The sequence below is a fragment of the Apodemus sylvaticus genome, chromosome 6, assembly GCF_947179515.1.
Source record: "Apodemus sylvaticus chromosome 6, mApoSyl1.1, whole genome shotgun sequence".
NCBI classification, from domain to species: Eukaryota; Metazoa; Chordata; class Mammalia; order Rodentia; family Muridae; genus Apodemus; species Apodemus sylvaticus.
The window spans coordinates 89,067,787-89,091,397 of record NC_067477.1 but is presented as its reverse complement, the minus strand read 5'-3'; the positions used below and the strand labels follow the sequence as shown (position 1 = coordinate 89,091,397).

Genomic DNA, 23,611 nt, shown 5'->3' with positions numbered 1-23,611 from the left:
GCTAACAGAAATCCTGTTGGGTTAATTTTAGAAAACTCCATACCATGAAATATTACATGGCTGTGAAGAGGACCTCTGGGAAGCACAAGAAGAAGGAAAAGAAAAAGAGACACACAAAGCCGAGCTCCAGTGTGATAATGTTCACACAGACATTCACAGACATGTGAAGTGCCACACGTGAGAATGAAGAAGAGGCAGCTGATTGTAGGAAGGGGAGGAACAGAGAAGGCAAGGGGCTGAAGGCCTCGGAAATGCGTGCCACAGTTCACCTGTCTTTGAGCTCCATATCTGTATACCTAACACACATTTTCAAATCAAAGATCAAATCAAAGAAGTAAACATCGGCATTGTTATTCATGCACAGTTGACCTCCACACTGAAGAAAGCCCAGGGAAGAATGAATACCAAGAGTCGGACAACAGTTTCCCATCCTCCCCTCACTCAGGGACCCCTGCATTCAAAGACAGAGTTCTAAGGCTGAGCAAAAAGCTTTTCCACAGCTGCTCCTTGAATTGTTTCAAGGACATTTTCCATATTAGCGCCAAGTGGGCATTTTGAGAGCAAATGCTATTTCCCTTCCAAAGTATTCTCCACTGGCCCCTTTACAGAAACCTCTGAACAAACACACACTCTAAGTAAAAGACAAAAGTTGTGTATTATTCATGGTGAAACAGCAGCACCTAAGTCAGTGTCTGTCCCACCATCTCCTACTCTGTCTTTCCCAATAGAAACTCAGCAGTCACAACTCTGCCCCTGTACTCAGGTAAGGAATCTATACATCTTGATAGTACTTGGATATAAAGGTTCTGACCCAGCAAGACAGAACACACAGTAACCAATGAACTCCATGGAAGCCCATGGTCAATTCTGAACCCTGGATTGGCTGGTAACTTATAAAATGGACAATCCAGATACCTTCAGTGAGCTGGCTTCATTGTCTGTAACTATAGACAGTGATGTCACTTGTCTGGGAGTAGCAGGCTCATTCTGCAGGTTGCATTCTATAAGCAGAGGTGGAGTGAAATCCATCTGCTAAATCCCACATGGTCTTTTTTAATGGAAGGAAACATTAAAAAATTGAAGAGAAGTCCAAAAGAAAATATAAACTATAAGACACCATAAATATGAATTTGTTATTGTTCTTGCCACTCATATATAACACAAAGGCAAGGGGAAAATATATCATTTTCACTAGAGATCATATTAAAAAATTAAAGGCCTTCATTATAAGTTGACTGTGAGGACAAAATATTTTAATTTGTCATAAGATTAACTGCACTTAATATACTGTCTGGCAGTAGGATCTCCCTGAAACATTAAGTACATAATTCTGGTTATAATAGCATTAATCGATTGGTATCTTTGTCTCCATCTTGTCTGTTCTGAACTGAGAAGAAAATTAACAAAAATCAATATATAATTCATGTAAAAATGTGATACTAAAATGCAGATTTTATTAAAGTTCACTTAATGATATAAAAATATCTACAGGTAAAATTGTTAGCATTTTACTTAAGATGTTTCCTTAAAACACCAGGAGGAGATAAATACAGTAAAATTATATATAGCATAGTTAAGTAGAAGACACTGATGCTTGGTGCCAATCACATTACAGAAGATGTGTGTGTGTGAGTGTGTGTGTGTGTGTGTGTGTGTGTGTGTGTGTACGTGCGCGTGCACATGTGTATATGTGTATACCTCTTCTATATCTCTATATATACCTCTTCCTCCTTCTCACCCTCCCTTCCTTTCCCATGTATCATATGTTGCATGTGTGTAGACTGTGAGAAGATAAAAACTTAAACCTTAATATACATTTCTCATTTTTATGACCAGCCTTTGACTATGATTAGGAAACCAAGGCAGTAGCCCATGGTCTAACAGCATGAGGCTGTTACACGCATGCCAGCTATCATTTTACTAACTATACTCAGTGTCATGTCACTACACACAACAAAAATATTGGACCATATCCTACCATAAGATATCTCAGACATCTTATGTCCTCCTCCAAAGGAAGACCCATCCTGATAGTTTAATCATAGCCTGATACAAAACCATGGTAGGTAAACCAGCATCAAGTCTTCTGTAGTTGTCAACAGTCTAGACAGAGCATGCAGCAATTCCTTCTGAGTCCCCATCTCTGAAGAAGGCAGGTGTGGTATTTACAACGTTTCTCTATGGCCAAGAGATCTTAAGGGGCTTTGCTAAAGCCCATGTGGTTTGGTTTCACCAGTGTCAGATTCACAAGGCCTAGAAATCACACTTGAAGCAAGCTCCTAGGAGCATCTGCCTTAGGCAGTGCTGCTCTGAGAAGACTCTGAAGGGGCTCTCCCTGTCTAGCTGAAGCATCTATTTAATCAACAGACCCAAGAACTACCTGGTTTGTTGTTGTTTTGTTTTGTTGTTTTGTCACTGTTTCTTCATGAACAATTGGAAATATCTAAAGCTTTTAAAACACGCTTTAAAACACACAGACATTGACACAGTTTGATCTAAGTCTTGTCCTCAAATGAGTTCCAAGTTCTGGTGGCTTTGCCACATAACAAGCCTTGCAGCAGGGGCCTTGGAAGCTTGTGAGGTGTTGTCACAGCAAATTCTTCTAGAACTTCTTTAGGTTTGCTTACAGAACAATAAGCGTTCCCTATTTGAAAATAGTCTGCAAATGTTCTTCCCTCTTGTTTAAACCGCATGAGTTCTTAGCTTATGCGACACACATATTGTAATCTCTGACTGAACAGAGGCCCTGCTCCTCTCAAAGAGAATGCAAGGGTGTTATTTCCGGGAACACTGTGAGTACCTTTACCAATTTTTTTTTCCTAAGTTGCAAAATACTGCAATAAAGTACTGCTCAAGTCAGACTGAAACAATTTTCCCATCTGTCAAAATATTTTAAATAGCATCAAGCTGGTATTACTTTGTCAAAACACTTCATCAGAGATGGAATCTAAATTTAAATAAGCAGTTCCTCGAACTATGTACGTAAGGTGAATGAACTGTCTCAGAGGCCTTGCAGTTTTATGGATAACCTGCAAAGTATCATTAAAAAGACCTTGAAAGAAATGAGTGTTAAGCCAAGAATAAGCATACCCTGGGCAAAGAAAAATAAATCCTGCAGAACAGGCAAGACATTGCATTGTTCAGTTCTTCCCAAATGCCATAAAACACTCCAGCTTTACGTAGGTTCTGGTCAGTTTTGGTAAATGTTCAAGATGTAGAGGAAGGAGGGGAGGGTAACTAATAAAAATGCAGGGATCAGAACAGGACCTGTAGGAGGTGAGTTCATGGTGATTCCTGAGCAGTCATATGACATTGAGCTTCTTCCTGATGCCTCTGGGTTGGCTTTCAACATGTGTTTCTGTAGCTGAAGACTGCGTTATATAATAGGCCTGAAGATGAGACACCAGCAGGGCCCTGGAGGGATCCTGCTTCTTCCTTCATATTCATCCAAGAGCATTCACTGTAATCTCCAGAATTTGAGTTTACATTAAGAGACAGCATACTGGGGGAAGTTAATGACTTTCAATATTTGATACATGTGTTATTACAGATATAATATATACATAATTAATAGATAAGAATACATACACTTTCGGTTTTATATATTCTGTCCTTTTGCTATGAATCTGTCACAGAATTTGCATTTCATCTTCTACCTAACATGCCTCCACAAAGTAGCATATTACCAATTGTCTAGAAAATATGTCCGCTTTCTTCAGCTTTTAAGACCATTAAAACCTAACACCGGTGACATCTCCCAGCATCTCCAGAGGGACACAGGGCTTGCACCAGGACTGACCCTGTATTAGTGCAAATCTCATCAGAGAAAGTGCTTTGTGCTAAGGACAGCGGTTAATGCGAAAACTTTCAGGAGATCAAAGTGTGGTGAGTGAGTTACTGCAAAGAGCTCCGACACAAATGGAATGTGGGTATCACAATCCTTCCTCACGCCTCAGGGACCATCTCAGATGAGGAGGGTAGAGATATGATGTGAGCTGGCAGTCGGAAGGACTGAAGAGAGACAATGTCTCTGGACAAGGCAGGGATGCTGTGCTCAAGAGCGCAGGGCAGCTGTGCTCACCTGGATAGCATCAAGCCAGTCAGTATTCTCACATGGAGTAGGAAGGGGTCATGACCCTCCTCTAACTGAGATGCTATGGACAATTGATGGCTTCTCCGAAAGGGAGAATTCCTTTTCTTTAAGGTATAGGCCCCGGTATATGAACCATGTCTTAGTGAACTGTCCTAAATCTAGGAGCATATGGGCAGCACAAACTGGGTAACATCAGAGAGATAATGATTGAAGTTCACAGGTAGGATGTGAGTCTGAAAGGTGCTGGGGAGCCGAACAGGAGGTGACTATGACAAAAATACATTGTATGAAGTTCTCAAGGAATTAATGAGAATATTTATACATACAATGCATTGTTTTTAAATCAAGTACCCTTATGTTGAACAAGACAAGTATCAGTTTAGAGGGGACTAATAATTACAAAATAATTACAAATTTAATTTTGTTGCTGTCTATATGTATGTGGTTTATGTCTATGTATGTGCATGTGTGCACCTGCACTAGTGCACAGAGACCTGAGGTCAGAATCGATGCCTTCCTTTATTATGGTCAGGTCAACTGGAGCTTTGGAGATAGAACTGCTTACTGAATTTGGCTAGACGGACCAGCCCAGGTAGTTCAAAGGAACACCCTTCTCCATGCAAGATAATGTTATTCCTGACAGAATAAGAAATCAACTTTTGCTCATATGCTGATGTCGGTCATCCTTAGACCGCCCCTTTAGAGTTACTCCTTTCTATCCTGGTTATCCTGAGTTCTATATTATCCTTTTATAAACTCCATATTTTAAAATTAGACTGGTATTTATCTGAATGTTATCTTTGCACTTCCATCTCTGCCCTTGACCATAAATTCCCAACAGCAAGATGACATACATTCTCGGCCCAGCCAGTATATAGATCTAGGCCACTCACTGAGCCATTATTTGTTGCTCAATAAACAGCTATAGGGTAAGAAATTAATAATATACATATATGTCCATATATGTCTTCTTGATTCTCAACTAATCCTAGAAAAAAGGCAGAGAACATTCCAGAACAGCTTCCATTGAATCTGGATTCCCACATCTAAATCTCCTAACCTTCAACTCTTTCTCAGTCTGAGGAGTTGAAAGAGTGATGGGAAACACTAAGGAACCTGCCATTCCCTTTTGTCATCAGGGCTTCTGGTCTGCGTCTCTCCACTGAGAGACAATTAAGTTCTAGACATTTGAAAGGCACGGATTTCAGCCTTAGTCTTGTGGAGAACACAGAAAGAAGTATTTCTGAGTCCTATGAGTTGCCATGTGAAGGACAGTGTCACAAACTATGCACACATTCTTTTTTTTTTCATGTTTTCAAAGCAGTTTATTTGACTGAGCCACACCCCAACTCTTCTCTCTTTCAATCCTTAGCAAGACATTTTTTAAAATTAGATATATTCTTTATTCACATTTTAAATGATTTCCCCTTTCCTGGTTCCCCCCTCCAGGAAATTCCCATAAGCCATCTCCCCTCCCTCTGTTCCCCAATCACCCCTCTCCCATCTCTCTGTCTTGGTATTCCCCTACACTGTGGCATCCAGCCTTTCCAGGACCAAGGGCCTCTCCTCCCTTTGATGTCCAACAAGGCCATGTGCATCTGGAGCCATGGATAACACCTGTGTACTATGGTTGTTTTGTCCCTGGGAGCTCTGGGGTACTGGGTGGTTCATATTGTTGTTCCTCCTATGGCTCTGCAAACCCCTTCAGCTCCTTGGGTCCTTTCTCTAGCTCCCCCATTGGGCACCCTGGGCTCAGTTCAGTAGCTGGCTAAGAGTGTCCCCCTCTGTATTTGTCATGCACTAACAGAGCCTTCAGGTGACAGCTATATCCGGCTCCAGTCAGCAAGTACTTGTGGGCATCGATAATAGTGTCTGGGTTTTGTAACTGTATATGGGATGGATCCCTAGGTGGGGTAGTCTCTGGATGGTCTTTCCCTCAACTATGCAAGTTGCTTTAATATATGCTTAAATTCCAAGGAGTTTAACTATGTTACTAATATCACAAATATTTGTTAGAAATTTTTTTCATCCAGTTAAAGAATCCACTCTGTCTCACTGATACACTTTAATTAGAAGCAAAGGTGAAACTATCTGGGGTTCCAACAAGTAGGAGAGAAGAACAGACCCAGAGGTGATATGCCATTCCAAGATCAGCTTCATGGCCACACTTATATTAGATAGAGTCCAAACACAGCAGTTCTTACTTTACTAGCCATATGCTAATCTGCAATTCCATTTCCACTGGGCACTGAGAAACTTGTAACAACATTACTGTGGACTTCAACACATGCTTGACAGTAAAAAAAAAGAAAAGCAAGGTTTTATTCTATAACCACTCTTTTGTCATGTAAAAGTGACAGCTTCTGCTAGGTAACCTGGCCACACCACTGTGGTCATCCCATACATTCAATCATATTAGCTAATGTTCTTAGCCTCTCTGTGAGAAACTACTAGTCTTTTAATGGCTTTCTTATGCTATTCTGTCTCCAGCAAAATCCAGTGCTTCTAGAAAGAACCATGGAATGACCAATTAATAGCATCATAGACACTATTATATAAAAATGCAGCAGTCTCTAATAGTTTAGGTGAGTCAATTATTTGATCTGATGCACACATGCAGTGATCACCAAACTCATTGATATGCTCAAGACTCATTTTCTTATTATTGAATCTGGTCTTTGTAGAAGGAAAACAGGAAGACATGAATGTGGGAATACCTGACCATCTGAGAACATCTAATTGTCAAGCCACATTCTATTGCACAGTAGACTTGCCCTCATTATTAAACATGAGTATCTGCTGGAAAAGCAGGTACAGGCCAACATTTCTCAGTTAACAACACAAAAGATACTTAGTGTTTTGCTCTGTCAGAAAACATATTGTACATTTATGTTAATTCATAAATTCTAGGATGTTCAAGTCAAACGTTTCATCTCCACTTCTGCATTTAAATATCCACAAAGCAATATGAAAGTATTAAGCTATTTACTTTCCCAGTGGGTAACTAAACAAATGAGTCTCTGGAATAAAACAGGGGATTAAAACCACTTTATGCAAGGAAAATTTTGTACATGATTATATCTATGCACATACACATGTATACACACATATGTATGGGAGTTGTCTAGAGAGTTCTTTTTGCTATAATTAATTTAAACCTAGGTTTAAAAAGACATGTTCTGAGACCTACATCTTAGAGAAATTAATCTTAGACAAAATTGTCAAGATAAATTGGAAAATGATCATCTTTCACAAGAATGTTCACATAAGCCTCCTTCATAATAACTCCAGGCTGGTTACAACCTAACCCTGTTAATAGATTCTTTGATAAGCAAAGTCTAGAAATTGCATGGGCAGTCTTAAATTAGGTATGCTAAAGAGAAGTCTGACTCTACTCACAGATGCACAATATAAGCTATTTCTACTTATTGGAATTTCTAGAAAATACAAACTAATTTATGACAACAAAAAATAGGTAAGGAGACCTGCAGAGACAGCTCAGAGACTAAGAGCACTTGCTGTTCTAGACTGAGGTCCCCCACACCCATGAACATGCTGGGTGTCTTCTGCACAAGCTTGTCACCCCAGTGAGTAGAACACACACACACACACACACACACACACACACACACACACACACACGTATAATCATTATAATCATTTTAAATAACCAACTGTCTTAAAATAAAAGACCAATTCAACTATCATGTTTAAATTACTATTTTCTACAGAATGCAGAAGCCACTGAGGAATGTTGTTTTCTGCCCTGCTCCCCAGGTCTTGCTCAGCTTGCTTTCTTGTACACCTGTGCAGGGATGATGCCACCTACCAGCAGGCCCTCCCAGCAATTACAAAGCAAGAAAATGCCTAGGAACAGGCACGCCTCCAGGTCAGTGTGAGGGAGGCAGCTGCTCAGTGGAGGTTCCCTTGTCCAGTGACTCCAGTTAGTGTCAGGGATGAAGACTAATCCGCATATCTATCTTCCAGGAAAGAGCAATATTGTGGTGTGCTTACTGCTTACTTGGCAATAGCTTTCTTAGCATGCTTCAGGATAGTGTAAGCTCTCCTTCAAAAGCCAGAATCCATGGTATCCTGTTTTACAAGTGATGTTTTATAAACTAGAAAATAATTGTAGAAAAAACTTTGTAACAATTGCATATATGAAATCACCATAATCTTCCAAGGCATGTGGGCAGGGTCAATTATTTTCTAGTAAACACAGACAGAGGCTTTGTCTACTTTTAGTATGTAGAATATAAAGAAATAATTCATATAGATTTCAAAAGATTTCATTTTATTTTTGTTAATGTATTTACTTTTATTTACATATGGAGACATTTCCAGACTGAAGCTATATTTGTTTATTAAGAATTAGAAAGGCAGATCATTGGCACAGTGGTTGCTTAGTGTGCATGTGGCCCTGGATTCAATCTATAGTATTAATAAATAAATGTGCTCTTATAACATGCCTTAATTTTACTTTAAAATACCTTCTGTATGTGTCCACATTGCATACTGTTTTACAACCTATATTTTTCTGTTTACAGAGAACATTTTTGTGCATTGTTTAACATATCAACTGGAGTACATATCACACGTAAAATAGCCTTCTTCTCCCTGTCTTCCTTCTTTGAGGTAGCAAATCAACGAGAACTCCATATTGACAGCTTCGGCGAGTGTGGAACTGGTTAAAGGCAGATCTCAGTCTTTATACTCTTTGTAAAAGTCTGTGGCTCTAAAGAGGAGTAGAGGAAGAGATGAGCTCTGGGGAGATGATGTCTGAGTTGGCAGGAACTTACTGCTGTCTCACGATACCTCATGTTGGTGACACAGAAAGAATAAAGGGAGCAAAGACAGGGAGATTGACAACCAGCCTAGGACACACAGCTCAGCATCCCCAGGGAGAGAGTGCTGCTGAGTGCATGATGGAAGGCCCCACCCATCCTTCGGACAGCATGGACCTTCCTAGCAAAGCATCAATGTGAATGCAAAAGGAACAGAAGCACTAGAAAATCAGCCTCCCAGTTGAGTATGGTATCATTAAACACAGAAAATTAAAACAGAAGCCAAATCAGTTAGTAGAAAATACATGTCATCTCTTGAAATGTGATGGGCCCATTATGCTTCTTGATGACATTAATTGCCTATCCAATGTGCTACCCAAAGGCGCTTACTAAACTGGGGAATATGCTACATTTGGGATTATCAGAACATGTCTAAGTAGGTCAAATTTTGAAGCAAAGGGGGCTTCAAATGTTATTCAGTGATACAAAAAGAAAGCACAAAAACAAAATAAAACAAAGCTATTATAGAGCTATACTGCCAAGGTACTAATCACTTTTTAAAACAAAATTTTATTTTTCCTCTTGCATAAACATTAATGCAGCCCTTTAAAATGCAGTGTCTCCCACCTGAGGCACTCTTCCCTTCACTGTGTCTCAACTCAACTTCAGTCGCAGACTGAATATTAATTACATAAATATCCTTATTCATTTGGAAACTCTAGAAAAGTCTGCAAAATGTTTGAAATCTAACTTCATGTTTTCAGGCAGAAAGAGTCTATCCTAATTCTCATTGGAAATATAAAATATTTTTGTCTAATTTGTCAAAATTTTCACTTTGTGGCATTTGCAACATTCTAATATCATACCTTGGGTTTCTCCTAATGGAAATGTAATAACACATTTACCATTTGTTTTCCTAACTTCCTATAGGATACGTAACACAGCAGTCAATGGTAGGATGTACAGGAGAGTATCCTATGTAGCAATGTGGTCACATAAACAGTGCCTTAAGGATATAATTGAGCACAGATTAACTTTTACATCTTAACTGGATTATAAGTAAAAGGTTATTTAAAGAAAAACATGGATGATGGTTTCAATAAATAAGAGCCTCCATATACCCATAGGGAGGGAGTAGTACTATAAGTAGATGTGACCCTATTGCTGGAGTATAGCTTTGTTGGAGGAGGTACACCACTGGGGGTGGGCTTTAAGGTCTCAGATGTTCAAGCCCAGTGTCTCACTCTCTCTTCCTATGCCTGCTGATCCATTTGTAGAATTCTCAGCTACCCCTACAGCACCATGTATGTCTACCTATATGTTATTATGCCTCATGTCACGATGATAACAGACTAATCCTCTGCACGGTAAACTAAGCCTAACTCAATATTTCCTTATGAGTTTCCATGCTCATGCCATCTATTCACAGCAATAGAAACCCTAAGACAACACAAAATAAGATAATACAAAAATATGAGTGTAATATTTCCAAAAGTGTTTATGAATTTGAGTATGAGTCATGGAAGTATTTGTGGAAATGAATACTTCACAGGTTCACTGACATCTGCCTGACATCGTACCTGAGTGGTCCACTAGGAAACCCCACTTTTGGTTCGGGCAATGAGGTGCCCAGTGCAGTCACCATCTGGGAGTGAATACATTAGACCAATAATAGCACATTGTGAATTACTGCTAATAATAAAGATGGCACATTTGCATTAGTAACTAGCGGGACTCTAGAAAAGGAAACTGGAGAGCATAGCTGTCAGTGGAGTGTGAGAGAGGAACACAGTGGCGCCCTCACCAGCAGACGCCCTCAGGTGGGAAGGAGGCTCATGAGGTCAAATGGGGCTGCTCAAAAGAGGAAACTAAGTTTATAGAGCAATTTTATCAACTCTTTATTTCATAGATGGGAAGATTTAGAACCAAGAACAAAAATGAAAAGTTCTGGAAACAGATTTCTGTTATGCCAGGGTTTTATCCAGCATTGGTGTAACTTACAGGTTTGTTTGGCTTTTAAAGGAATTAAGTTGTTATACATCAATACAAACCCTTGCTTGAATTCTTACCAAGATTCCAGTCACTCATGTGTATCAGAAATATCAGTATCACAGAAACCCTTGTCCAATTGTGAATGCTAAGCTACGGTGAAGGTGTGTGTTTGCAGAGACAATTGCACAATTCTTGCCTTGGAGATGAATATAAGGAATTTTTATGATTATGCAATTATACACATTAGATACATCACAAATTTTACAATAAACTGATAAAATTCTTTTTTAAGGAATGGCAGGTGTTTCTAAGAGAATGAATCTAATAAATCGAATGCATTTTAAAATTAATTTTACTGCAGATATATTCCTAATGCTCATTAAAGCATAGGCATTAACTATACATAAAACTTGCATTTGCAATATAAGAAGTCCAATAGCCACTGGGTGAAGCACTGTCTTCTACATATAACCAGGTAGATGAATTCTGTTGAAAATTAATTCTAGGGAGATATTTTATATGTTTAGTCATGACTTTCACTGACTTATTTCTACAAAGAAGGACCAAGAAGAAAATGAAATTAAAAGAATACTTTGTGGGACCAAGAGATACTTGTCAATGCATCTGCTTTGAAAACCCAAGGACCCGAGTTCAATCCCCAGACCCTGTCTTAAAAATGCTTGGCAGGTTGGCTCATGCTCAGAGAGTGAAGGAGGGCAGATCCCTAGGGTTCACTGGCATGCTTGCCTAACTTACTGGGTGCGCTCCAAGTCAATTAGAAAAACTGTCCAAAAAATAAAAGTGGGAAGCTCCAAGCCATCCTCTGGTTTCTACACATACTCACCTAGGCATGTGCACACACACACACACACACACACACACACACACACACACACACACAAAGAAAGAGAGAAGGAGATACAGAGGCAGAGAAAGAGACACAGAGAAACAGAAGCAGAGACAGAGACAGACAGGGAAACCACGTTATAGTATGAAAACCTGTAGGCAGACCATGGAAAAATTGATACAATCTGCCACTGCTGTATATACAACTTATGAGAAAGATCAAGCACCACCAAGACCTTACGCTCGTCAAGGGGTTGTATGTCATATTCTGTGTTTGGACTTCTCAGCCCTGTCATTGCAGGCATGGGGGAGGGGACAAATATTTTGATGGAGAAGAAAGCTGCCCTGCATAGTCTAAGATGCTCAACAGCACACTTGGCCTTTGCTAGCAGATGCCAATACTGTACCTATTTCCCATTTTGTGACAATAAAAAATAACCCCAGCCACTGGTAAGTGTGTCCCAGGGGATATAAGTAAACAAAATTGTATCTTGTAGTCCTGACATTTGGAAATACACATATGACGAAAGTGCTGGCTACAAGCGTTTTCTACTTTAGGAAAAATAAATCTAGGACAACATAAATAGTTTACTTTTGTTTCCTTGAATATTATGGACTTACAAAAATAGAATTAAGAGCAGAAACATAGCGCTACTTAAGAAATCAGTAAGGCTCTTTCCTGTTTCATATCTTCATGAAAGTCATAAAATTAGTCAGTCATAAAATTCTTTATTTGTCAAAACAACACAATTTTGAAGAACCTGTATGTTCTGCCTGTTCATGGCAAAAACATCCTTCTGATCAACAGCGTGATTGTTTTTTGAGGTATATTAGTTCTTTATGCAAACTAGCTAATTGCCTCTTGTCATGACTATGCTTGAGTCTTAGCTTTCTCTGAAGCCACAGCTTTCTAGATTTTAGATTTATCTGTCATTATATATCCTGATTCCACAACTTCCATTTAGCCATTTGTTAAGTGTTTGGACGGGGTTGAGCTTAGGGCCCCTCTATATTCCTTGTAATATGCCATTTCCCTGGAGGGTTATCTCCCTGACGTCACATACCATATCAGCAGGTGCATTCCCTTGAATATTTAAGAAGCATCTCATTTGAATGTCTCAGCCCATTCTGATCAATGTCATCTTTCTTGTATGTGTTTCTCTTGACCAGTTGCTCCTGTGAGGTCAAAACTGACACCTTCTTACTTGCTTTCACAGTAATACAAGATATCCTTTTATCTTGCTCATGGCCACTGATGTAACCTTTAGTCTAGACCATGATTACTTCTGAACTAGGCAATGGGTTACTAATACATTTCCATATATCAACTTTTCTGCCTTTTTCTGCTCTCCTTTCTCCTTTAACTCATTTAAAATATTACTCAGCTCATTAGGAGTGTGTAAATGTTCAATCACTTCTAGCTGCACTTGGTCAATTTCAGCTCCCAGCACAGCCCACTGGGCTTTGCAGAATGCAGACTTTGCAAGCAGCTTCCCATTTTACATATCCAACTGCACTAGTCTTTTGTTCCACTTCTCAACATATTTTCACAAAACATTTATAAACAGTGACAGGAAACATGGACAAGCATTTTAAATTAAGATGTAAAAGCAAGATTTGGAAACCTGAGATCCCCAGTACTTGGTAACCCACTAAGTGATAAAGCCCTTCAAAACTTACATTAATATACAACAAAATAGGGACCAATAAGCTAAACAACACTTCTGTCTCTAAACACAGAAGGTAGAGAAACTTCCAACCCTGGAGCTAGATTACACGTTGTGAATTATATGTTCTCCTGAAATAAACACACTGCAGATAGAAAACTATAAAGAAAGAAAACAGAAACAAAAGAGCAATTTCAGAAGGTAGTCTGTTGTTGGCAGAACTAGAGAGGTTCTGCTTACTCAAAATTCTAAGGGATGCTTAAACTCTCCCTCTCTCCCCTCTGCTGCACTGCTCCCTCACTTTCTCTTTGCCTCCCATTCCCTCCCTCTCCCTCCCTCTATCTCTCCCTTTCTCTCCTTCCCTCCCTGGCTCCCACTCAAAGCTGCTTTTTCTGTAAAAATCAATCAAATAAACAATTAATCAGATTTCAAAACCTTCCAGTGATCACATAGACAATGCTTGTCTGAATTTATCGAGTTAACAAAATTTATTGGACAATGACATAAAAATAAGGAAAGATGAAATAGTATTGGTTTTATCAGATTGCTTGATAAGCTGGGCGGTGGTGGCGCATGTCTGTAATCCCAGCACTCTGGGAGGCAGAGGCAGGTGGATTTCTGAGTTCAAGGCCAGCCTGGTCTACAGAGTGAGTTCCAGGACAGCCAGGGCTACACAGAGAAACCCTGTCTCGAAAAAGAAAGAAAAAAAAGACTGCCTGATAAAAGCCAAGTTAAGCATGTTACACCTTTGCATTTTCAGATCCAATTCCAAGACAATGTCCCTTCAGTGGAGAAAATAATAATAATGAAAGCACTGTTACTCTGGGGGAAGAAATGGCTATAAGTTGTGAGAATACCCTCTCTGTCACTCACAGGTCCAGCTCTATTTTTGGACTTGCACCAGCCATCTAACAGAAAAACAGGAGAATGGGCGATGGTGGCACATGCCTTTAATCCCAGCACTTGAGAGGCAGAGGCAGGCGGATTTCTGAGTTCAAGTCAAGCCTCATCTACAGAGTGAGTTCCAGGACAGCCAGGGCTACACAGAGAAACCCTGTCTCGGAAAAAACAAAACAACAAAAAAAACCAAACAAAAACAAAAAATAAAATAAAATAAAAAGCAGGAGAAGTCAATGCCAGGCTCCTAAAATGTCTGACTGCTTGTCCTGGATCTCTCTGGCCCCTTCCCCTGCGACCCAGCCAGTTCCTAGTTTGCAACAGCAGCACTCAATATTCAATAAGGCTAACCTGGATGAATGTCACCCACTCTCTGCACAGACTCAAGAGATGCAAACGCCACCAAACAGAAGCTACCACCGAGGCACAGCTAATTTACCAAAAGAACACATCTATTTTATCCTCTTTGCCCAATATTTATTTCATTACAGTGATACCTCCACCCCACCAGGCTCTGTATATGTCAGGGTTTATGACACATTTCCAGATTGTAATTACACATTGTTAAAATTCACTCTAATGAAAAGTGTTGCCAGAAGAAAAATCTTTTTCATGCACTTCATGCTAAAAGATTACCGATAACTTTCTCATTCAGGAAGACTAAGAACAGAACCTTGCATGGATTTTGACTGTGAATATTCAAAACCTTTTTTTTCTGTACAAATGCAATAAGTTGTGAAATCAGACAGACAAGGAAAAAAATCTGCTGTGTCTAATTAATCACAGGCAGGTTACTTCATCTCTCTGTGCCCTGCTTCCTTGTATATAAAGACATAACAATGAGTATCATAGAGAGAAACTGGACAGACTAAACCAATTACACAGAACAGATGTCAGCCATATCCTAACTGCTCAATACATGCCTGTAATATAAAGAAGGAAGGACACAGAAAAGACCCTCACCTCTCAGGTTGTCACTACCCTCAGGATTTCAACTCTGTCATTACAAATGAAAAGAGTTATTTTGTCAGTTTGCAGTAGACAAAAAAAAAAAAAAAAAAAAAAACAAAACTGAGGCAGCCTGGAGATACTTCCTCAGAGGAAAGAAAAACCAAAGCTAAAATAGAGGCAGACTCCCAGGTAAAGCAGAACGGTCCATTCCCAGCCTCACCACCCCTCACAGGGATCAGAAGGCCCATGCAGGTGTCACTGCCCTAGGTCTGCTATTCCTGGCTCTGTGAGCGTTGACAAATCTCTGCAATGCCCCCTCTTCTCAGACAGAAGATGGACAGGAGAGCTCTGACTGTTCATTTTCAGATGCAACCCCAAGGACAGCTGGTGGGGTGTGGCAAGAGTAAGGTATTCTTAGGGGCCCAGGACAAGACTTCTCAATAGGAATTTTGCTCATATTCCCTCTATCAAACAATCAGAATATAAACAAAGTTTAAAAGAGTGAAGTATACAGAAACAGACCCAACCCAGCCTTACTACAAAAATTAGTTAACTGTTTGTGGGGCCACCACTGTTTCTTAGCATTCTTTCCTAGCTGTTTGTAACTCTCCCTCAGGAGATGGTACTATTGTCTTCATTTAAGGTGAGGAAACTCAGGCATGAAAAGTTTAGAAATGTCTCAAGAAGACTATCTATAATTTAACCAAAATTTTGCCTGAAATGACTGTGGTTCCAGAAAGGTAGCACCTGATGACCCACTCCCCATCCTTTCGCTCACTGGGAAACCATCCTCAGATCTTACAAGTCCTTCTTCGAACAGTCACCATTCTGGTTTCTGTCCTAATAGGACAAAACTGACATTAATGAGTTGATATGGAAATGTAGGGAATTTTAGGTCTCTCTCATTTAATGTTTACAATAGACACATTTCAAACTAGTATATGCAACAAGAACAAAGTAAGTACACATGCGAGTGGTCCACATGAAACAAGGGTGGATTCCTACAGTGGAGGCTGGGGAGTAGCTGCCTTGTGAAACAAGTGCTCTTCATTTATCCATAAACTATCACATTATCAAAATGCTGAAAGCAGTAGAGCATTTCAACTCTATAAGAAGGTAACTTAAGACCTTAAGCTGCTTCGGGTCTGCGATACATCAGGCCCTGGAAACAATGCCCCTCATGGCAACACTGACAGCCCCGACCTGAAAACACATGAACTTCCTAGTCAAAGCTTTCACGAACTCCAGAATTGTCCCCAACGTGGAACAGTAAACACTTACCGGGAGCTGTACTTCACACACGCAGTTCTTTTCACTGCTGCTAATCAGAATCTCCTTTGTTTCCCTCGGTACACAGGTTTATCTTCCCACAGCCTACAAACTATTACAGACTATGCGAAGGAGAGCTCAGAGATACACGGCCCAGTACTCATTTCAGGGTTCGCTAAAAAACTTGAAAGGAACTCACCCATTGTGCCGTGCATTCCCTCTTTGCCAAAGTGTGCCGTGGTTTCGAAAGCGAGCCCAGTCCTCCTGAACTTTTCTGTATCCGTTATAATATTAAAGAGCCACAAGGAAGGGAAGTGGTTAGTCAACTTGCTAACTTTATCAGTTCCCCAGCGCTCCCGGTTAAACAGTACCTGATGCTACAGACAAGAAACCAGAGTTCTAGTCCGTTTCCCTGCCACGGCAACCCGGGACGCAGAAGGAGGGACTGTATCTGGTTTGTAGCACAAGGCACTCAATGAATGAACATCTTATTACTATTAATAAGAAGCCTAATAAATGCCAGACACCAGTGATTCAACAAAAAGAAGAGGAGGAAAGAGAATGCCAGCTCCTTCTCCGGCAGACTCAGTACGGGTGGAAAGCGGCGATTTTAATGCAACCAGAGGACTGTGGGACGTGGCTGGTGTTTCGTTTGTTGATAAATTATTCTGCGCTGGAATGGAGCCAGTTTACCGGATATAGAAACTTCCACCAACTCTGGGCCCTGGCTCAGACCACTCTTCCTCTGGAGCTTAGTAATTAACAGACAGGACAAAGTAGAACATGTGTGCCTCTGGATAAGGAAAAATTAAACATTCTCTGGAGGAGCAGCTATGAACTGTGTCCTGGAAGTAAAACTCCACAAGAAATGAGGAGAAAATACAGGCCCAGCGACAGATTTTAATGAAATAAAATGCTTTTGATGTTTTCATCCAATTCTGAAAGACTGCAACAAATATAAAACACTGTCGCCCCAGAACCCTAGATCAGGCCGTTTCCTGAGCTACTTAAATGGCTGATATTTGAACTAAATCTGAAGTGCTCACTTTGAAGTACATCCCCCACCATATCTAAGGATTATGGAATTAGAAAAAGAGAATGTCTGCAAAGCAAATCATCTGGAAGGCTCGTTAACCCTTGCTGCAGATTGGCTGAGAGAATACATTCCCTCAAAGACATCCTGGCAGGCTGAAATCACGTGAAGTGATAAGGTCAAAAAACAGTTAAATTCCACACCCTGGTGCACTCTGAGGAAAGAAGGACCCACAGGCACCCTTCCCTTACTACCATCCTCAAAATCAGTATCACTAACCAAATAACCAAGCAAGGGCAAAGAGTGTAGAGATCATCGCCTTTATTGCCCATAAGCCCATTTTCTACTTACATTTAAGGGAATGTACTCCTTGATATAAACATAACTGACATGTAAGCTGCACCCTACTTTGGGACCCCACCAAGAAGCAACAGCTCTATAGTTCTATGCATGCCCCATGCCCATTACCACATCGACACCTGTCTGGTGTCAAAGTGGGAAGAAATTCCTGTGAGATCAACACTTCCACAATGACCCTCTCGCTCACAGGCACACCTCTGAACAGGCCTGTCTCCCCAGTTCCTCACAACCCCTCAGACTATCCTGTTTTGCAGTACACTGAAGCCCCTGGGACAAGCTTCCTCCCCACTCTAAGGTACTTGAACATCCCTGTCTGAAATCTTACAGCATAGGTCACTACCCTCTCTATCCAGTCAGGAACTATTTTGGTGTGACATCTGTCTAGAACACTAAAGGCCTCTTTACAGTTTAGGACTGCCTGTGATGCCCACAGGAAGCCACCTTTAATCTTTAAAAACAATAAAAGCTCTATATTAGAAATAAATGTTTTAGAGTCGGGCGGTAGTGGCACATGCCTTTACTCCCAGCACTTGGGAGGCAGAGGCAGGCGAATTTCTGAGGCGAATTTCGAGGCCAGCCTAGTCTACAGAGTGAGTTCCAGGACAGCCAGGGCTACACAGAGAAACCCTGTCTCAAAAAAAAGAAAGGAAGGAAGGAAGGAAGGAAGGAAGGAAAAAAGAAAGGAAAAAAAGAAAGGAAAAAAAGAAAGGTTTTGAAAGGCCTCTTCATGCACCTAAAATGAAACTCATGGATTATATAAACACAAGCTACATAGTGCAATTTAAAAAAAAAGTCAGAATGCTCCCAGGAATGAGTAGTTTACACATTGAAGAATTCTTCAGGCACCTGCACTACCATCAGTGAGTAAATTTGAACTGAAGTAAGAAGAGTTTGCAAGAGTTCTTACAAAGAGGTAAGAAACTAAGAGTGGAAGGTTCCTATATTGATTAGATGTAGGCTAAAAAGAGTATTAAAATAAAAAGTGAAAAAGAGTACATTATAAAATATAAGAAAAAAACATCTAGATAACATTGACGATAAACCACAGACTATACAGAGGCTAGAATGGTGGTTCAGCTGTTAAGAGTTGCATTTGCTCTTCCAAAGGACCTAAGTTCAATTCCCAGGACTCATGGGGCAGCCAGCTTATAGCTGGTTAACTGACTGTAACTCCAGTCCAAGGAGACCTGTTGTTCCTCTGGCCGCTGTAGGTACCAAGCATACATGTTACACAGATAAAGATGCAGACAAATCAGGCATAAATATACAAATAAATATTGTAAAAAAGTAAACATGAACAATGAATTTCAGTAATGGGATCTTAGAATTGCTCCTTATCCTAAAGACTGTGAAAGAGTCTTGGCTTCTTTTTATGTTGAATGAGGTTACTACAAGCACATGGATAAATCTATGATATGTTGATTACTCAAGTGTCATTGGCAACACTGGGGTCAGTGCTATGGTTGTCCAAATGGTGACGAGCCCATAGTAAACTCTCAAACAAGGCACTAGGACTATTAGTTGGAATTATATGGTTGCTGTTGTCTTAGGAAATTCATAATTTTAACTTTATAAGCCTGAGAACAGGAAAGGGAATGGGGAGTGAAGGAGACCAGGGAAAGCAGAAGAGAATAAAGGGCATCGAGGCTTCCTGATGGAGCCAGGGGATGGTGGATCCCAGCAGCAAAGACTCATCTTTCCATGGGAGGTAAGCCCCTGATTACAAAAAAAAAAAAAATTGCCGTTAATGTATCATGGTAATTTTTTTCTCAGCAGATTAGGAATCTTCCTATTTGCTATAAAATGTCTGTCTTCAGAATGCTAGGATCTCTAACTTAGGTATTGACTCCTCAATCAAAAACTATTTTCAGTAATGACCTGGGTAATAACAAGACTGTGAAGAAATCTCCTTGAATGAATGAGGACCTGAATTTCATCCACACAAGCCACACTTGAAAAGAATATATAATTTAATTAAAGGTAAAATGGATATGGTAGTAAAGATTATAAACTTACGGTTGAAAATACTCTGATAGCAATAGCTTATGCTCTAAGATCAAGAATTGACAAATGGGACCTCAGAAAATTACAAAGTTTCTGTAAGGCAAAGGACACTGTTAAAAGGACAAAACAGCAACCATCAAATTGGGAAAGGATATTCACCAACCCTACATCTGATAGAAGGCTAATATCCAATATATACAAAGAACTCAAGAAGTTAGACCCCAGGGAACCAAATAACCCTATTAAAAAATGGGGTACAGATCTAAATAAAGAATTTTCACCTGAAGAAATTCAGATGGCCAAGAGGCACCTTAAGAAGTGCTCAACATCATTAGTCATTAGGGAAATGCAAATCAAAACAACCCTGAGATTTCACCTTACACCAGTCAGAATTGCTAAGATTAAAAACTCAGGAGACAGCAGGTGTTGGTGAGGATGTGGAGAAAGAGGAACACTCCTCCACCGCTGGTGGGGCTGTAAGATAGTACAACCACTTTGGAAATCAGTCTGGAGATTCCTCAGAAAACTGGACATGACACTTCCGGAGGACCCTGCTATACCTCTCCTGGGCATATACAAAGGATTCCCCAGCATGCAATAAAGACACATGCTCCATTATGTTCATAGCAGCCTTATTTATAATAGCCAGAAGGTGGAAAGAACCCAGATGCCCCTCAAAGGAGGAATGGATACAGAAAATGTGGTATATTTACACAATGGAATACTACTCAGCAATTAGAAACAATGAATTCACAAAAGTTTTAGGCAAATGGTTTGATCTGGAAAATATCATCCTAAGTGAGGTAACCCAATCACAAAAGAATACACATGGAATGCAATCTCTGATAAGTGGATATTAATTAGGGCAGAAGCCCTGAATACCCAAGGCACAAATCGCATAACAAATGACTCCCATGAAGAAGTATGGAGAGGGTCCTGATCCTGGAAAGGATTGATCTAGCATTGGAGGGGAATATAAGGACAGAAAAAGGAGGGAGGTGATTGGAGAATGGATGGAGAGAAGAAGGTTTATGGGACATATGGGGAGGGGGATCCGGGAAAGGGGAAATCATTTGGAATGTAAACAAAGAATATAGAAAATAAAAATATTAAAAAAAAAAAGAACAGAAAATACTCTGATAGGCAGATTCCAGAAGCTCACTGGCCAACTAGCCTAAACTATTTGACAAGTTCCAGGCTATTAAGAGACTGTCTCAAAAGCAAGGTGGATAGGACCTGAGGGATATCAGGTAAGGTTGAGCTCTGCCATCCACATGTATGGAAAGATGTGTCCCTGCATACATACATTCACCCATCTGTGTGCATGCACACACAGGCACGCATGCACACACACACACACACACACACACACAGACACACACACACAATATAAAATATACAGTACTCACTGTAATAAGAGGTAACCACATATTTGATCTTACTGGGTAGAAACAATTATATAAAAATTATATGCAAAGGACTCCAGAGTACCAACCAACATAATTATAAGTAATCTCCATATACCATTTTATTCCTTCTTTCCAGCCTTCAGTATACTCTAACTTTTCAAAATTAATTCACAATTTTTTCATTAAGAATTAAGTAAGAAAGTGCATTTTTGGTTAATAATTGAAGAGAAGGAAGCTATAATAATCCTGTCTAAAAGAACTGCAGAAAAAAAATAGAGAAGAGGCTGAGGGAAAGGAGGTCTAGTGACCGGCCCAACTTGGGATCCATCTCAAGGGGAGGCTCCAAGGCCTGACACTATTACTGATGCTATGGTGTGCTTACAGACAAGAGCCTAGCATGACTGTCCTCTGAAAAGCCAAAAAAGCAGCTGACTGAGACAGATTCAGATACTTACACCCAACCAGTGGACTGAAGTTGGGGACCCCTGTGGTTGAATTAGTGAAAAGGCTGGAAGAAGCTGAGGAGGAGGGCGACCCCATAGAAAGACCAGCTGTCTCAACTAACGTGGATCCTTGAGATCTCTCACTGAACCACCAACCAGGCAACATCCATGAGCTGGTCTGAAGCTCCATAGATAGGTCTGAGGACACATATAGAGCAGAGGATTGCCTGGTCTGGCCTATGTGGGAGAGGGCGAAGAGGAGCCTAATCCTTGAGAGGCTTGAGACCCCAAGGAGTGGGGAGGCCTGAAAGGGGACAGGGAGAGGGAGGGGCACGAAGACATCCTCCTGAAGACGGGGGGTGGGGGGGGTGGGGTGGGGGGGAGGAATGTTATAAGGAATAGTGGGAGGGCAGACTAGGAGGGGGGCGATGACTAAAAAATAAAAGTAATAATTTAAAATGAATAAATAAATAATTTACTTGAAGACATTTAGAAAGAACCACGATTATAATGAACAAACAATATTCCTTCCTCACATTCATCTATGCTCAGTTTTAAAAACAGGCAAAAAGACTAGAGAAGCTCTTTGCCAATAAGAAGGGGTCCTGTCCAAGAACTAACATTCATATCTTATGTCACATAGGTGTGTGGGTTCATTTCTGGTTCTTCAGTCCTATTCCATTGATGCACTTGCCTGACATTGTACCAACATCATGCAGTTTTTAATTACTATTGCTCTGTAGTAATGTTTGTGGTCTGGGATACTGATTCCCCAGAAGTTCTTTTACTGTTGAGAATAGTTTTAGCTATCCTGGTTTTTTTTGGTTATTCCAGATGAATTTGACAATTGCTCTTTCTAACTCTATGAAGAACTGAGTTGAGATTTTGATGGGGACTGCATTGCACTGTCAAAAGGACAAACCGGCAACCAACAAATTGGGAAAAGATCTTCACCAAGCCTACATCCCGCAGAGGGATAATATCCAATATATACAAAGAACTCAAGTTAGACTCCAGAGAGCCAAATAACCCTACTTAAAAATGGGGTACAGAGCTAAACAAAGAATTTTCACCTGAAGAACTTCAAATGGCTGAGAAGCACCTTAAGAAATGTTCTACTCAAAGGATAAGCAGACTGAGAAAGAAATTAGGGAAATGACACCCTTCACAATAGCCACAAACAGCATAAAATATCTTGGGGTGACTATAACCAAACAAGGGAAAGACCTATATGACAAGAACTTCAGATCTCTGAAGAAGGAAATTGAAGAAGACCTCAGAAAATGGAAAAATCTTCCATGCTCTTGGATTGGCAGGATTAATATAGTTAAAATGGCCATCTTGCCAAAAGCAATCTACAGATTCAATGCAATCCCCATCAAAATCCCAACTCAGTTCTTCATAGAGTTAGAAAGAGCAATTCTCAAATTCATCTGGAATAACAAAAAACCCAGGAGAGCTAAAACTATTCTCCACAGTAAAAGAACTTCTGGGGGAACCAGTATCCCAGACTTCAAACATTACTACAGAGCAATAGTGATAAAAACTGCATGGTATTGGTACAATATCAGGCAAGCGGATCAATGGAATAGGATTGAAGACCCAGAAATGAACCAACACACCTATGGTCACTTGGTCTTAGACAAAGGAGCTGAAAGCATCCAGTGGAAAAAAGATAGTCTTTTCAACAAATGGTGCTGGTTCAATTGGAGGTCAGCATGCAGAAGAATGCGCATCGATCCATTCTTATCTCCTTGTACCAAGCTCAACTCCAAATGGATCAAGGACCTTCACATAAAACCTGACACACTGAAACTAATTGAAAGGAAACTGGGGAACACCCTGGAGGACATGGGCACAGGG

The 23,611-nt window shown here is 40.2% G+C and overlaps 1 protein-coding gene across 18 annotated transcripts in view; it reads right to left on the bottom strand.

Annotated features, from left to right (window-relative positions):
• The window catches only part of Hdac9 (histone deacetylase 9), an 858,974-nt gene that overhangs the window by 644,424 nt on the left and 190,939 nt on the right, over nt 1-23,611 (bottom strand). For 5 of the 18 annotated variants that reach the window (XM_052185950.1, XM_052185937.1, XM_052185938.1 and 2 more), the window contains exons 1-2: nt 16,871-17,094; nt 16,699-16,773 (exon numbers count right to left, since the gene is read on the bottom strand). The exons of 5 other annotated variants lie outside the window; for them this stretch is intronic. Coding sequence is in view for 11 of the 13 variants with exons in the window: in XM_052185937.1 (XP_052041897.1) it covers nt 16,699-16,714 (16 nt within the window). In the remaining 2 variants the exon portion in view is untranslated. Of the gene's footprint in view, nt 1-16,511; nt 16,671-16,698; nt 16,832-16,870; nt 17,097-23,611 lie in introns of those variants that run through there. 8 more of the 18 variants (XM_052185952.1, XM_052185954.1, XM_052185939.1 and 5 more) reach the window with 7 other exon arrangements.